This window comes from Rutidosis leptorrhynchoides, chromosome 4 (assembly GCF_046630445.1).
Source record: "Rutidosis leptorrhynchoides isolate AG116_Rl617_1_P2 chromosome 4, CSIRO_AGI_Rlap_v1, whole genome shotgun sequence".
In the NCBI taxonomy this organism is placed as follows: Eukaryota; Viridiplantae; Streptophyta; class Magnoliopsida; order Asterales; family Asteraceae; genus Rutidosis; species Rutidosis leptorrhynchoides.
The window spans coordinates 33,057,334-33,074,562 of NC_092336.1; the positions used below are offsets into that span (position 1 = coordinate 33,057,334).

Consider the following 17,229-nt stretch of genomic DNA (forward strand, 5'->3'; position numbering starts at 1 on the left):
TCACATAGTGAACAAATAAGGTATCCAGGTGGACCCGACAAAGATCGAAACCGTTGAAAAGTGGGAAACCCCAAAAACTCCGAAGCATATACGTCAATTTTTAGGATTGGCTGGTTACTACAGAAGATTCATCCAAGATTTCTCCAAAATAGCAAAACCCTTGACTGCATTAACGCATAAAGGGAAGAAATTTGAATGGAAGGATGAACAAGAGAAGGGTTTCAGTTATTGAAGAAAAAGCTAACTACGACACCTATATTGTCATTGCCTGAAGGGAATGATGATTTTGTGATTTATTGTGACTCATCAAAGCAAGGTCTCGGTTGTGTATTAATGCAACGAACGAAGGTGATTGCTTATGCGTCTAGACAATTGAAGATTCACGAGCAAAATTATACGACTCACAATTTGGAATTGGGTGCTGTTGTTTTTGCATTAAAGACTTGGAGGCATTATTTATATGGGGTCAAAAGTATTATATATACCGACCACAAAAGTCTTCAACATATATTTAATCAGAAACAACTGAACATGAGGCAGCGCAGGTGGATTGAATTGTTGAATGATTACGACTTTGAGATTCGTTACCACCCAGGGAAGGTGAATGTGGTAGCCGACGCTTTGAGTAGAAAGGACAGAGAACCCATTCGAGTAAAAGCTATGAATATAATGATTCACAATAACCTTACTACTCAAATAAAGGAGGCGTAACAAGGAGTTTTAAAAGAGGGAAATTTAAAGGATGAAATACCCAAAGGATCGGAGAAGCATCTTAATATTTGGGAAGACGGAACCCGGTATAGGGCTGAAAGAATTTGGGTACCAAAATTTGGAGATATGAGAGAAATGGTACTTAGAGAAGCTCATAAACCAGATACTAAATACATCCTGGAACGGGGAAGATGTACAAAGATCTCAAGAAACATTTTTGGTGGCCAGGTATGAAAGCTGATGTTGCTAAATACGTAGGGGAATGTTTGACGTGTTCTAAGGTCAAAGCTGAACATCAGAAACCATCAGGTCTACTACAACAACCTGAAATCCCGGAATGGAAATGGAAAAACATTACCATGGATTTCATTACTAAATTGGCAAGGACTGCAAGTGGTTATGATACTATTTGGGTAATAGTTGATCGTCTCACCAAGTCAGCACACTTCCTGCCAATGAGAGAAGATGACAAAATGTAGAAGTTGGCGCGATTGTATTTGAAGGAGGTTGTCTCCAGACATGGAATACCTGTCTCCATTATCTCTGATAGGGATGGTAGATTTGTTTCAAGGTTCTGGGAGACATTGCAACAAGCATTGGGGACTCGTCTAGACATGAGACTGCCTATCATCCACAAACTGATGGGCAGAGCGAAAAGATGATACAAACGCTTGAAGACATGCTACGAGCATGTGTTATTGATTTCGGAAATAGTTGGGATCGACACCTACCATTAGCAGAATTTTCCTACAACAACAGTTATCATTCTAGTATTGAGATGGCACCGTTTGAGTTACTTAATGGTAGAAAGTGCAGGTCTCCGATTTGTTGGAATGAAGTGGGGGATAGACAGATTACGGGTCCGGAGATAATACAAGAAACTACCGAGAAAATCATCCAAATTCAACAACGATTGAAAACCGCCCAGAGTCGACAAAAGAGAAACGCTGACAGTAAAAGAAAAGATATAGAGTTTGAAATTGGAGAAATAATCATGCTTAAGGTTTCACCTTGGAAAGGCGTTGTTCGATTTGGTAAACGGGGAAAACTAAATCCAAGGTACATTGGACCATTCAAGATTATAGATCGTGTCGGACCAGTAGCTTACCAACTGGAGCTACCTCAACAACTCGCGGCTGTACATAAAACTTTCCACGTCTCGAATTTGAAGAAATTTTTTGCTAAAGAAGATCTCACTATTCCGTTGGACGAAATCCAAATCAATGAAAAACTTCAATTCATTGAAGAACCCGTCGAAATAATGGATCGTGAGGTTAAGAGACTTAAGCAAAACAAGATACCGATTGTTAAGGTTCAATGAAATGCTCGTAGAGGACCCGAGTTCACCTGGGAGCATGAAGATCAGATGAAGAAGAAATACCCGCATCTATTTCCAGAAGATTCGTCAACACCTTCAACAGCTTAAAATTTCGGGACGAAATTTATTTAACGGTTAGGTACTGTAGTGACCCGAAATTTTCCATGTTTATATATATTAATTGAGATTGATATTTACATGACTAAATGTTTCCAATGTGTTAAGCAATCAAACTTGTTAAGACTTGATTAAATGAAATAAGTTTCATATAGACAATTGATCACCCAAGTTGACCGGCGATTCACGAACGTTACAAAATTGTAAAAACTACATGTTGTGGTATATATAGACATATATATATGGTTGACATGAGATTGTGATGAGTAAGTATCTCACTAAGTATATTAACAATGTGTGATATACATAAGAAATGAGATTACTAAGTTAAGAAACTCAAAATGATATATATAACGATTATCGTTATGATAACGTCTACTAAATATATATGTGTCATATTAAGATATTGATACACTATATTTAACATGATAAAATGATATTTAAATATATCATTAAGTGTGTTAACAATGAACTACATATGTAAAAACAAGACTACTAACTCAAGAATTACGAAACGAGACTTATATGTAACGATTATCATTGTAACGATATTTTAATGTATATATCATATTAAGAGATATTCATACATCATAATATTATGATAATATAATAATTTAACATCTCATTTGATATAATAAACATTGGGTTAACAACATTAATTGAGATCATTAACTTAAAGGTTTCAAAACAACACTTACATATAACGACTAACGAAGACTTAACGACTCCATTAGAATGTATATACATGTTGTGTTTTGATATGTATTCTTACACTTTTTAAAGACTTCAAGACACATATCAAAGTACTTCTACTTAACAAAAATCCTTACAATTACATCCTCATTCAGTTTCATCAACAATTCTACTCGTATGCACCCGTATTCGTACTCGTACAATACACAGCTTTTAGATGTATGTACTATTGGTATATACACTCCAATGATCAGCTCTTAGCAGCCCATGTGAGTCACCTAACACATGTGGGAACCATAATTTAGCAACTAGCATGAAATATCTCATAAAATTACAAAAATATTAGTAATCATTCATGACTTATTTACATGAAAACAAAATTACATATCCTTTATATCTAATCCATATACCAACGACCAAAAACACCTACAAACACTTTCATTCTTCAATTTTCTTCATCTAATTGATCTCTCTCAAGTTCCAACTTCAAGTTCTAAGTGTTCTTCATAAATTCCATAAGTATAGTTTCATAAAAATCAAGAATACTTCCAAGTTTGCAAGTCTACTTCCAAGCTTTCTAATCCATTCCAAGTAATCATCTAAGATCAAGGAACCTTTGTTATTTATAGTAGGTTATCTTTCTAATTCAAGGTAATATTCATATTCAAACTTTGATTCAATTTCTACATCTATAACAATCTTATTTTGAGTGAAAATCTTACTTGAACTATTTTCGTGTCATGATTCTGCTTCAAGAACTTTCAAGCCATCCAATGATCCTTTGAAGCTAGATCCATTTTTCTAATTTCCAGTAGTTTTATCCAGAAAACTTGAGGTAGTAATGATGTTCATAACATCATTCGATTCATACATATAAAGCTATCTTATTCGAAGGTTTAAACTTGTAATCACTAGAACATAGTTTAGTTAATTCTAAACTTGTTCGAAAACAAACGTTAATACTTCTAACTTGACTTTTAAAATCAACTAAACACATGTTCTATATCTATATGATATGCTAACTTAATGATTTAAAACCTGGAAACACGATGAACACCATAAAATCGGATATACGCCGTCGTAGTGAATCCGGGGGCTGTTTTGGTTTGGATAATTAAAAACTATGATAAACTTTGATTTAAAATTTGTTCTTCTAGGAAAATAATTTTTCATATGAACATGAAACTATATCCAAAAATCTTGGTTAAACTCAAAGTGAAAGTATATTTTTCAAAATGGTCATCAAGATGTCGTTCTTTCGACGGAAATGACTACCTCTTTAGTAATTGACATGTAACTTAAATTTATGACTATAAACCTATAATTTTTCTGTTTGGATTCTTAAATTAGATCTCAATATGAAACCATAGCAATTTGATTCACTCAAAACGGATTTAAAATGAAGAAGTTATGGGTAAAACAAGATGGGATATTTTTGATCTTTTTAGCTACGGGAAATGTTTAACAAATCTATACAAATCATATCATAGCTAACTTATATTATGTTATACATGTATTCTAATATATTATGTAATCTTGGGATACCATAGACACGTATGCAAATGTTTTGACATATCATATCGACCCATGTATATATATTATTTGGAACAACCATAGACACTCTATATGCAGTAATGTTGGAGTTAGCTATACAGTGTTGAGGTTGATTCCAAAAATATGTATACTTTAAGTTGTGATCTAGCTTGAGATGTGTATACACTGGGTCGTGGATTGATTCAAGATAATATATATTGATTTATTTCTGTACATCTAACTGTTGACAACTAGTTGTAGGTTACTAACGAGGACAGCTGACTTAATACACTCAAATCTTTAAAACATAATAAAAATGGTTGTAATTATATTTTGATCATACTTTGATATATATGTACATATTTGTATAGGTTCGTGAATCGATCCGTGGCCAAGTCTTATTTCCGAGGAAGGAAATATCTGTGAAAGTGAGTTATAGTCCCACTTTTAAAATCTAATATTTTTGGGATGAGAATATGTAGCGACCCGACCAAAACCGTTATTGACGGCGCCGACTACTTAGGTCCCGTTACGTGGTCGTAGTCCCTATATGAGACTGTGTTTTTAAACTAATTATGTCGCAAGTTATTTCATTTATACTTTATGACTTTTGTAAACTTAGACTTGTTGTCGAACGGTTTTGTAAACTAAACTTGTAAGTCTTGTACTTTTCAAATGAATGCGACATAATTTTGGTCAAACGAGTCTCATATAGGGACTACGACCACGTAACGGGACCTAAGTAGTCGGCGCCGTCAATAACGGTTTTGGTCGGGTCGCTACAGAATACATGCAGATTTTATAAATGATTTACAAAATAGACACAAGTACGTGAAACTACATTCTATGGTTTAATTATCGAAATCGAATATGCCCTTTTTTTAAGTCTGGTAATCTAAGAATTAGGGAACAGACACCCTAATTGACGCGAATCCTAAAGATAGATCTATTGGGCCTAACAAACCCCATCTAAAGTACCGGATACTTTAGTACTTCGAAATTTATATCATATCCGAAGGGTGTCCCGGAATGATAGGGATACTCTTATATATGCATCTTGTTAATGTCGGTTACCAGGTGTTCACCATATGAATGATTTTTATTCTATGTATGGGATGTGTATTGAAATATGAAATCTTGTGGTCTATTGTTACGATTTGATATATATATATATAGGTTAAACCTATAACTCACCAACATTTTTGTTGACGTTTAAAGCATGTTTATTCTCAGGTGAATACTAAGAGCTTCTGCTGTTGCATACTAAAATAAGGACAAGATTTGGAGTCCATGTTTGATTGATATTGTCTAAAAACTGCATTCAAGAAACATATGTCGATGTAATATATTTCTATTGTAAACCATTATGTAATGGTTGTGTGTAAACAGTATATTTTAGATTATCATTATTTGATAATCTACGTAATGTTTTTAAAACCTTTATTGATAAAATAAAGGTTATGGTTGTTTTAAAAATGAATGCAGTCTTTGAAAAACGTCTCATATAGAGGTCAAAACCTCGCAATGAAATCAATTAATATGGAACGTTTATAATCAATATGAACGGGACATTTCACTCTTCAACCAAATTTAGATTTTCACGCAGTTCCTCGCTATTGCTACTTTCATCGAAGGAAGCTATGCGCATTGTTGGTACATTTATCTCCGCGGGTATTACAGCCTCGGACCCGTACATTAAATTGAAAGGTGTTTCATTAGTCGCGCTTTTTGGGGTCGTGCGGTGTGCCCACAACACGTTTGGTAGTTCATCTATCTAACCCCTTCGGTACAACCCAAGTCTTGCTTTGATACCTAACACAATATCTCGATTTGTTACCTCACACTGGCCGTTTGCCTGGGGGTGTGCAACTGATGTGAATGTTTGTTTTATATTTAGCTCTTGACACCAATCGCTGAATGGGTTACCTTTAAATTGTGTACCATTTTCACTCACTATTTCATTTGGTATTCCAAACCAACAGACGATGTTTTCCCATACAAAATTTCGGATTTGCTTGCCGGAAATTGTTTTCAGCGGTTTGGCTTCTACCCACTTTGTAAAATAATCAATGGCCACAACTAAAAACTTTACCCCTCCTGGTCTTGCGGGGAATGGTCCCACTATATCGATTGCCCATTTGCAGAATGGCCATGGAGATGCGACTGGTATCATTGGATGTCACGGAGCTTTGCTTACCGGTGCGTGCAGCTGACATGACTGACATTTACGTATTACCTCCGCGGCATCTCTGTACATTGACAGCCAATAGTATCTAAGCCGCATTATTTTGGACACAACTGTTTTGTGTCCTGAGTGTAAAGCGCACATTCCTTTGTGCACTTCTCGTATGATTGACTCTGCTTGAGTTGGATTAAGACACCGCAAATGAGGTCCCAAGAAAGACTTTTTGTATAGAATGCCTTTATCTAGTAAATACATCGGTGCTTTCATTTTAATCTTTCTTGCCTCTGTTAAATCTATTGGCAATGTACCTGTGTTCAAGAATTCCACTATCGGTGTCATCCAACTTGGCTCATCTTCCTCGACTGCGGCAGATATACCGTCTGTATCAATGGACTTAACTTACACTTCCTCGACCCAAATTTTTTTCTTGAAATGGCTGAATGTTAAGGCAGCCGGCTTACTTAGCACATCCGCGTTTTTATTCAATGTTCTTGAAACCTGCGTTATCTGGAGTAAAGCGAAGTATACTGCGAGTTCATGTACAAGTTTCAGATACTTTTGCATCGATTCATCATGTGCTTCGAATATCCCATTGAATTGATTTGCAACTAGCTGTGAATCAACATATACTGACGGTTCTTTTACTTCCAAGTATTTTGCTACTCGCATTCCAGATAACAATGCTTCATATTCAGCTTCATTATTAGTTACAGGGAAGCTAAAATGCAGCGCAAAGGTATATTATGCTCCTTCTAGACTTTTCAGGACTATTCCTGCCCCTACGCCTTCCGGACCACAAGCCCCATCTGTGTGCATTTCCCACAGCTGTTCGGGCGGAGGTGGTATTTCTTTTGATTCATGCGAGATTTCGATATCCCCGGCTGTTTCAGCCAGGTAATCTGCTAGGACTTGTCCTTTTACCGCACTTCTTGGTGTGAAGCTTATCTCGTACTCACCTAATTCCATAGCCCATTTGGCCATGCGACCAGAATTTTCTGGTTTGTATAGCACATGCTCAACAATTATCAGCGAATATAAATTTGCGATAATTTCTCAAGCAATTTTAAATTTTTGACAATGCTTTATTTTTTGTCATACCTGCTTTATTGGTTGGTCTGTTCGGACCATTATTGGATGCGCTTGGAAATATCTCCTTAAGCGTCTAGCCATATGCACGAGCGCATAAATAGTTTTTCGATCGCAGGGTAATTTAATTCGCTTCATGTTAGAGCTTTACTAACAAAATATACAGGCATTTGTACCTGTTCGCACAGCATGACACATATAATTTTAAATGTCTATTGATTAAAAAGTAACTATATTCTAGTTTATAATGCGTACCTACCCCCTGTTTGCTATCAATACTGAACTTATCGCTTCTTTTGATGCTGCTAAGTAAAGTATCAGCGTCTCTCCCTCAATCGGCGCAGTCATCATCGATAACTCCTTTAACAGCTTTTTCATTTCTTGAAACGCCACTTTTGCTTCCTCTGTCCACTTGAAATCGGTCTCCTTTAAGCAATTTTTTAATGTCCCGAAAAAGGGGAGCGATCGCTCTGGGGATTTTGATAAGAATCTGATTTTGCACCTCTTTTTTATTTCTGGGTGACGGCATATTTTCGATGGCCTCTATTTTCTTTGGATTTGCGCGTATCCCGCGCTCAGTGAGTATATGACCAAGAAACTTTCCTTCCTCTTCTCCAAAACTACACTTCGACGGATTGTGCTTCATGTTTATTTTCCTCAACGATGCAAACGTTTCTAATATATCTTCCAACAAACCTTGCTCTCTTATGCTTTTTATCACCAAATCATCGACATATGCTTCTAAATTTCTGCAAATTTGACTTTTAAAAGACTCATCTATTACGCGTTGGTATGTTGCTCCGACATTCTTTAAACCAAATGGCATCTTGATATAACAATATATGCCTTGACTTGCATGAAAGGCAGTTTTATCCTCATCATCTGCTGCCATCTGTATCTGATGGTATCCTTTGTACGCGTCCAGAAAACATTTGTACCGGAATCCAGCTAGCGACTCGACTTTCCAGTCTATTTTTGGTAGAGGATAATTATCTTTGGGACAGGCCTTGTTGATGTCTGTGAAGTCGACACACATGCGCCAAGACCCATCAGGTTTTTTCACCAGTACCGGGTTTGTTACCCACGTCTGGTATCTCACTTCTCGTAATATATTTGCTTTGACCAATTTGTCAACTTCTGCCTTCAACCATTCGCTTCTTTCCGGTGCCATACCGCGTTTCTTTTAGCGTACCGGTGTCAGACTTGGATTTGCATTAAGTTTATGCTCAGCTTTTTCTCTTGGTACACCAGTCATGTCTGCTTCTTTCCATGCAAAGACATCCGTATTGGAAGCTAATATGTTGCGAAGCTTAAACTTTGTTTCATCAGACAATCCCTCGCCGATTTTAATTTTTTGCTCTGGATATCGCGGGTTTGCGATAATCATGCAGCTTCGGAGCTGTTCTTCTTCACTTGGCTGTTTTTTGGCTTGTTCTACAGCCGCAACACTTGCATCTTTTTTTTCCGATCTTATCATCACGGTTCCTAATGGAGTTAGGAACTTTATAAGACCATGCACTGTGGAAGGAATAGCTGCCAACTTTTGCAAAGTTATGCGTCCTAAAAGCGCATTATATTTCGAGTAAGACCTTACTACAGCAAATTCTACTGTTGTACTTTTTACTAACTCCTTATTATCATCATCTACCAGCTCTAATTCCAACTCGATGATCCCTATTGGCCATGCGGACTCTCCGGAAAACCCTGATAACGCGGTGCTAGGAGCTATTAGTTTGGATCGTACCACTCCAGGCAGCAACCGGAAATAATGTTCATACATTATATCAACACTGCAATCAGTGTCTACATGCAATCGCTTTATGATGTACTCACAGCTTTTAACGCGCCCTTTAATTGTGATAGGCGCATCCGAGGGTTCTTGCGCTATGGCTGGGAATAGGATGGGAGTGTTTTCCCATTCCTCTGAAAATTCTAATTTGCGTCTCTGATTTGCTCGTCCGCTGGTCACCATGTTAATAGTTTTATCTGTTTCCCTTTCATCATTCTTTCTTTGTCATGGATACTCTTTTTCTCCTTTTGGCTTCTCACTTGATGTTTTTCCACCTTTCTTCAAGTGTTGCAATCTTGAAGAAAGGTATTGGGGGGTCGAAGCTTTTACATACTGCCTCTGTAGCTAATATTTCTTTTGGTGTTTTCGTGAGGTCTTTTATCAATGCAATATTATCAGCGTGGTTGCTTTTAAACCTTTGGCTTCCTCCCCCTTTGTTGTTATTAAACTTGCGATATTTATCACCGTTGTAATTACCGCTTCGAGATGGCCCACTACCACCATAACGCTTGCCAGATTCTGATCCTCTTCCTTGCACTCGATAATAATTGTCATCAATATCCATGCTTGAAGAGGTATTTCTGCAATTTTGCTTTATGTATTCTTGTGCACGCATATAATCACGCGTTTCTTTTATAGCTTCTGCGAAAGTATCTGGCACTCTTCTGCGTAACCGCTGCCATAAGGGTAGATGTCTATCCTTATCTAAACAATGTATAAAGCCGGACACCTTCTGGTTTTCTGGCAGGTCTTGTATTTTGGCCACCTCCTTGGTGTACCTGTCTATAACTTCTCCCAAACTTTCTTTTGGTTTTTGCTTAATATCGTGGCATTCGACAGGTGTTCTTTTGCGGGCGCGCAGATTGTGAAAATTTAATAGGAATCTTAAGCGTAAGTCAGCAAAACCTGTAATGCTTTGGGCTAGTAAGTTATTGAACCATTCTCTTGCTACTCCTTGCAGCACTATTGGTAGTATATGGCATGCTACTGCATCACCCCAGCTGTGTGTTCTTGCAGTTCCTTCAAATTTTTGCAAAAAATCGTATGGATCTGACAATCCATCGTAACTTCCCAATGTTAAAGGTAACACAGGCGCTACTATGAAGGGGTGATTTGCAATATGTGGCACAAACTTTTCCGTTGCAGGAGCTAGCTCAAGACTTTGCTTAGCTTTTTGTCCTTGCATTACCGTGAACCAAATTGTCATACCCCAAATAGGGTCGGGGGTAAATATTGTAGTGACCCAAACTTTTCCATGTTTATATATATATTAAATGAAATTGTTATTTACATGATTAAGTGTTTCCAACATGTTAAGCAATCAAACTTGTTAAGACTTGATTAATTGAAATAGGTTTCATATAGACAATTGACCACCCAAGTAGACCGGTGATTCACGAACGTTAAAACTTGTAAAAACTATACGATGACATATATATGGTTATATATATAGTTAACATGATTTTATTATAAGTATGTATCTCATTAAGTATTTTAACAATGAGTTATATACATAAAAATGAGACTATAAATTTAAGAAACTCGAAAACGATATATATAACGATTATCGTTATAACAACGTCTTACTAGGTACATATGAATCATATTAAGATATTGATACACTTGGTTAATTATGTTAAATGATAAGTAAATATATTATTAAGTGTATTAACAATGAAATACATATGTAAAAATAAGACTACTAACTTAATGATTTCGAAACGAGACATATATGTAACGATTATCGTTGTAACGACATTTAACTGTATATATATCATACTAAGATATATTATATATCATAATATCATGATAATATAACAATTTAACATCTCATTTGTTATAATATACAATGGGTTAACAACATTCAACAAGATAGTTAACCTAAAGGTTTCAAAACAACACTTACATGTAACGACTAACGATGACTTAACGACTCAGTTAAAATGTATATACATATAGTGTTTTAATATGTATTCATACACTTTTGAAAGACTTCAATACACTTATCAAAATACTTCTACTTAACAAAAATTCTTACAATTACATCCTCATTCAGTTTCATCAACAATTCTACTCGTATGCACCCGTATTCGTACTCGTACAATACACAGCTTTTAGATGTATGTACTATTGATATATACACTCCAATGATCAGCTCTTAATATTCCATGTTAGTCACCTAACATATATGGGAACCATCATTTGGCAACTAGCATGAAATATCTCATAAAATTACAAAAATATGAGTAATCATTCATGACTTATTTACATGAAAACAAAATTACATATCCTTTATATCTAATCCATACACCAACGACCAAAAACACCGACAAACACTTTCATTCTTCAATTTTCTTCATCTAATTGATCTCTCTCAAGTTCTATCTTCAAGTTCTAAGTGTTCTTCATAAATTCCAAAAGTTCTAGTTTCATAAAATCAAGAATACTTCCAAGATTGCAAGTTTACTTCCAAGTTTTCTAAATCCATTCCAAGTAATCATCCAAGATCAAGAAACCTTTGTTACTTACAGTAGGTTATCTTTCTAATAAAAGGTAATAATCATATTCAAACTTTAATTCAATTTCTATAACTATAACAATCTTATTTCGAGTGGAAATCTTACTTGAAATTGTTTTCGTGTCATGATTCTGCTTCAAGAACTTTCAAGCCATCCAAGGATCCTTTGAAGCTAGATCTATTTTTCTCATTTTCAGTAGGTTTATCCAAGGAACTTGAGTTAGTAATGATGTTCATAACATCATTCGATTCATACATATAAAGCTATCTTATTCGAAGGTTTAAACTTGTAATCACTAGAACATAGTTTTGTTAATTCTAAACTTGTTCGCAAATAAAAGTTAATCCTTCTAACTTGACTTTTAAAATCAACTAAATACATGTTCTATATCTATATGATATGCTAACTTAATGATTTAAAACCTGGAAACACGAAAAACACCGTAAAATCGGATTTACGCCGTCGTAGTAACACCGCGGGCTGTTTTGGGTTAGTTAATTAAAAACTATGATAAACTTTGATTTAAAAGTTGTTATTCTGGGAAAATGATTTTTATTATGAACATGAAACTATATCCAAAATTTATGGTTAAACTCAAAGTGGAAGTATGTTTTCTAAAATGGTCATCTAGACGTCGTTCTTTCGACTGAAATGACTACCTTTACAAAAACGACTTGTAACTTATTTTTCCGACTATAAACCTATACTTTTTCTATTTAGATTCATAAAATAGAGTTCAATATGAAATCATAGCAATTTGATTCACTCAAAACGGATTTAAAAGGAAGAAGTTATGGGTAAAACAAGATTGGATAATTTTTCTCATTTTAGCTACGTGAAAATTGGTAACAAATCTATTCCAACCATAACTTAATCAACTTGTATTGTATATTATGTAATCTTGAGATACCATAGACACGTATACAATGTTTCGACCTATCATGTCGACACATCTATATATATTTCGGAACAACCATAGACACTCTATATGTGAATGTTGGAGTTAGCTATACAGGGTTGAGGTTGATTCCAAAATATATATAGTTTGAGTTGTGATCAATACTGAGATACGTATACACTGGGTCGTGGATTGATTCAAGATAATATTTATCGATTTATTTCTGTACATCTAACTGTGGACAACTAGTTGTAGGTTACTAACGAGGGCAGCTGACTTAATAAACTTAAAACATCAAAATATATTAAAAGTGTTGTAAATATATTTTGAACATACTTTGATATATATGTATATATTGTTATAGGTTCGTGAATCAACCAGTGGCCAAGTCTTACTTCCCGACGAAGTAAAAATCTGTGAAAGTGAGTTATAGTCCCACTTTTAAAATCTAATATTTTTGGGATGAGACTACATGCAGGTTTTATAAATGATTTACAAAATAGACACAAGTACGTGAAACTACATTCTATGGTTGAATTATCGAAATCGAATATGCCATTTTTTATTAAGTCTGGTAATCTAAGAATTAGGGAACAGACACCCTAATTGACGCGAATCCTAAAGATAGATCTATTGGGTCTAACAAACCCCATCCAAAGTACCGGATGTTTTAGTACTTTGAAATTTATATCATATCCGAAGGGTGTCCCTGAATGATGGGGATATTCTTATATATGCATCTTGTTAATGTCGGTTACCAGGTGTTCACCATATGAATGATTTTTATCTCTATGTATGGGATGCGTATTGAAATATGAAATCTTGTGGTCTATTGTTACGATTTGATATATATATATATATATATATATATATATATATATATATATATATATATATATATATATATATATATATAGGTTAAACCTATAACTCACCAACATTTTTGTTGACGTTTAAAGCATGTTTATTCTCAGGTGAATACTAAGAGCTTCCGCCGTTGCATACTAAAATAAGGACAAGATTTGGAGTCCATGTTTGTATGATATTGTGTAAAAACTGCATTCAAGAAACATATGTCGATGTAATATATTTCTATTGTAAACCATTATGTAATGGTCGTGCGTAAACAATATATTTTAGATTATCATTATTTGATAATCTACGTAATGCTTTTGAAACCTTTATTGATAAAATAAAGGTTATGGTTGTTTTAAAAATGAATGCAGTCTTTGAAAAACGTCTCATATAGAGGTCAAAACCTCGCAACGAAATCAATTAATATGGAACATTTATAATCAATATGAACGGGACATTTCAGTTGGTATCCGAGCGTTAGTCTTAGAGAACCAGAATTTTGCATTAGTGTGTCTTATCGAGTTTGTTAGGATGCATTAGTGAGTCTGGACTTCGACCGTGTTTTCTTTAAAAATGATTGCTTAACATTTTTTTTGGAAACTATATATTATTAACATGTATATATTATGTGATATATTAATTTCTTAACATGTTTGATATTGTGTGATAGATGTCTACCTCTAGCACAAATCCCATTGACTCACCTAATAATAACGAATAGTCGAATATATATTGGACTGATTCACAAGTTCCCGAAGAAGAACCGGGAGAAGAATCAGAACCGGAAGAAGAATCAGAACCGGGAGAGGAGGAACCGGAGGAGGAAATAGAACCGGTGGGGGAAATAATAAAACGGTTAAGTAAAAGAAAATCCTCAACCAACCGACCAAGGTTAATTATGGTCAATGGTGTTTCCGCCAAGGAAGCAAAATATTGGGAGGATTACCAATTCTCTGATGAATCGGATTCCGACGAGAATTCCGATGATGTTATAGAAATTACCCCAACTGAATTTAAAAAGGCAAAAGAAAATAATAAGGGAAAGGGCATAAAAATAGAGAAATCTAATTCCAACCCCGATGAACTTTATATGTATCGTCAATCCCCGAAGCCCTTAAGTTGTAACAATGACCCGAGAACCTCTAAACCACCAGGTTTTTCTAAACCGTTGTGGAAAACGACAGCTCGTATTAGGGGAACATCATATATCCCTAGAAACTTGGCAAAACGAACCAAAACTGAAGAAGAAGAAGAAACGAGCGAGTCGGAATAAGATAGTTGTATTCGTGTGGTGTAATATATGTAATATGGTGTGCTTATGCTTTATGATATATGTAAAAATTGCTTGTATTAATAAGTATTTTTTTTTATATTATGAATCTAACTCTTGTCTATTTTACAGTATAAAAACACAAAATGGATAGACAACCCAATATTTTAAGAGACCTACCCGGAGACATGATTGATGAAATCTTGTCTAGAGTCGGTCAGAATTCCTCGGCACAACTATTTAAGGCGAGATCAGTTTGTAAGACATTTGAAGAACGTTCCAAGAATTCCTTGGTTTATAAAAGGCTTTCGTTCGAAAGATGGGGGATATCACATTGGGAAATCCATAAGTTACGATGTGTTTACTTTGACGCATATATTGCGGGGAACCCAAATGCTATTTTACGCAACGGGTTAAGAAATTATTTTGACTCAATATATCTGAATATAGGACTTCGTGATTTAGAAAAAGAAGCTAACATGCAACATAAAGAAGCATGCTATGCTTACGGGTTAGTAATGTTCGCTTCTCACCAAAGTGAGAAAAAGAACATCGGGCTACAACTATTAAACAAAACGTTCCCACAAGTGACGGAGTCGGTAATTGGGGTAAGAAAGGAGGTTTTTAGGTTATTACGAGACTGTTGGTCATTACGTAACCCTCGTCCCTTTGACGACGTTACAACACGCTGTCTTATCAATGGCCATAACGGTTATGTTCCACAAGACCAAGGATGGGAAGTAGTCCTAGTAAAACCAGAATGCATGACTTGTTTCTGGACGTATGAATTACGTGTCTTTATTGCCATTGCTGAACGACTTGTGTACTAGCTAGAATTATCTTCACAACTATCTTGTATCAAAGTTATTGTGTGCTATATTTCATGCTTTATGTAAAATAAGCGGTATTGTAAGTTTGTAAAATATTGTATAAAAGTTTGAACGCGAAATATTATTATAATCAGTTTTTCATATAGAATTGTAGTAGTTGAATTGTATATTAGCTACTAAGTATGAACTTAACGGGTAGGTACTACCCGAATTTAAACTTATAAAACGCTAATATGAAGAAAAATCTTTTATAAATGAGTTCATATTATGCTACGAAATACTATTAACTACTCTTAATATTCTGTATGATTAACTTGTTCCATTTGACTATTTTGAAGGAAATGGCACCGACTACTCGACACACCGTGAATATGAATGAAGAGGAATACCGTACTTTTCTAGCTTCAAACATAGCCGCAGTACAGGTTGCGCTACATACCAACAATAACCTTGGATCTAGCAGTACAGGAAATTGTGTAGGTTGCACCTACAAAGAATTCACTGCCTGCAAACCTTTGGAATTTGATGGAACCGAAGGACCGATCGGATTGAAACGGTGGACCGAGAAGGTCGAATCGGTGTTTGCCATAAGTAAGTGTACTGAAGAGGACAAAGTGAAGTACGCTACGCATACCTTCACAGGTTCTGCGTTAACATGGTGGAATACCTATCTAGAGCAAGTGGGACAAGATGATGCTTACGCACTACCGTGGTCAGCATTCAAGCACTTGATGAACGAGAAGTACCGTCCCAGAACCGAGGTCAATAAGCTCAAGACAGAACTTAGAGGGTTACGAACCCAAGGATTTGATATTACCACGTACGAAAGACGATTCACAGAATTATGCTTATTGTGTCTGGGAGCGTTCGAAGATGAGGAAGAGAAGATCGACGCGTTTGTGAAAGGATTACCGGAAAGAATCCAAGAAGATATAAGTTCACACGAGCCCGCCTCCATACAACAGGCATGTAGAATGGCTCACAAACTAGTGAACCAGATTGAAGAAAGAATTAAAGAACAGACTGCTGAAGAGGCCAATGTGAAGCAAGTCAAAAGAAAGTGGGAGGAAAACAGTGATAAGAATCACCAATACAACAATAACAGCAATTACAACAATAATCGCAACAATTATCCTAACAATCGCAACATCAATCGCAACTACAACAAACGGCCCAACAACAACAACAACAACAACAACTACAACAACAGCTACCATTCAAGCATTGAGATGGCACCGTTTGAAGCACTTTATGGTAGAAAGTGCCGGTCTCTGATTTGTTGGAGTGAAGTGGGGGATAGACAGATTACGGGTCTGGAGATAATACAAGAAACTACCGAGAAGATCATCCAAATTCAACAACGGTTGAAAACCGCCCAAAGTCGACAAAAGAGCTACGCTGACATTAAAAGAAAAGATATAGAAT

At 35.6% G+C, this 17,229-nt stretch overlaps 2 protein-coding genes across 2 annotated transcripts in view; both read right to left on the minus strand.

Annotated features, from left to right (window-relative positions):
• The window catches only part of LOC139840535 (uncharacterized), a 30,247-nt gene extending 22,434 nt beyond the window's left edge, over positions 1 to 7,813 (minus strand). The window contains exons 1-5 of the mRNA XM_071830796.1: positions 7,808 to 7,813; positions 7,656 to 7,719; positions 7,381 to 7,552; positions 7,019 to 7,275; positions 6,609 to 6,919 (exon numbers count right to left, since the gene is read on the minus strand). Of these exons, the coding sequence (XP_071686897.1) occupies positions 6,609 to 6,919; positions 7,019 to 7,275; positions 7,381 to 7,552; positions 7,656 to 7,719; positions 7,808 to 7,813 (810 nt within the window). The remainder of the gene's footprint in view (positions 1 to 6,608; positions 6,920 to 7,018; positions 7,276 to 7,380; positions 7,553 to 7,655; positions 7,720 to 7,807) is intronic.
• Positions 7,814 to 8,826: 1,013 nt separating this feature from the next.
• LOC139840536 (uncharacterized) lies at positions 8,827 to 9,615 on the minus strand. The gene has a single exon (XM_071830798.1). It carries the CDS (start codon positions 9,613 to 9,615, stop codon positions 8,827 to 8,829), a length of 789 nt encoding a protein of 262 aa, XP_071686899.1.
• Positions 9,616 to 17,229: the final 7,614 nt, after the last annotated feature.

What these genes read in the sequence shown, in the direction of transcription:
- LOC139840536 (XM_071830798.1), bottom strand. Translation starts at nt 9,615, where the DNA reads ATGGTGACCAGCGGACGAGCAAATCAGAGACGCAAATTAGAATTTTCA.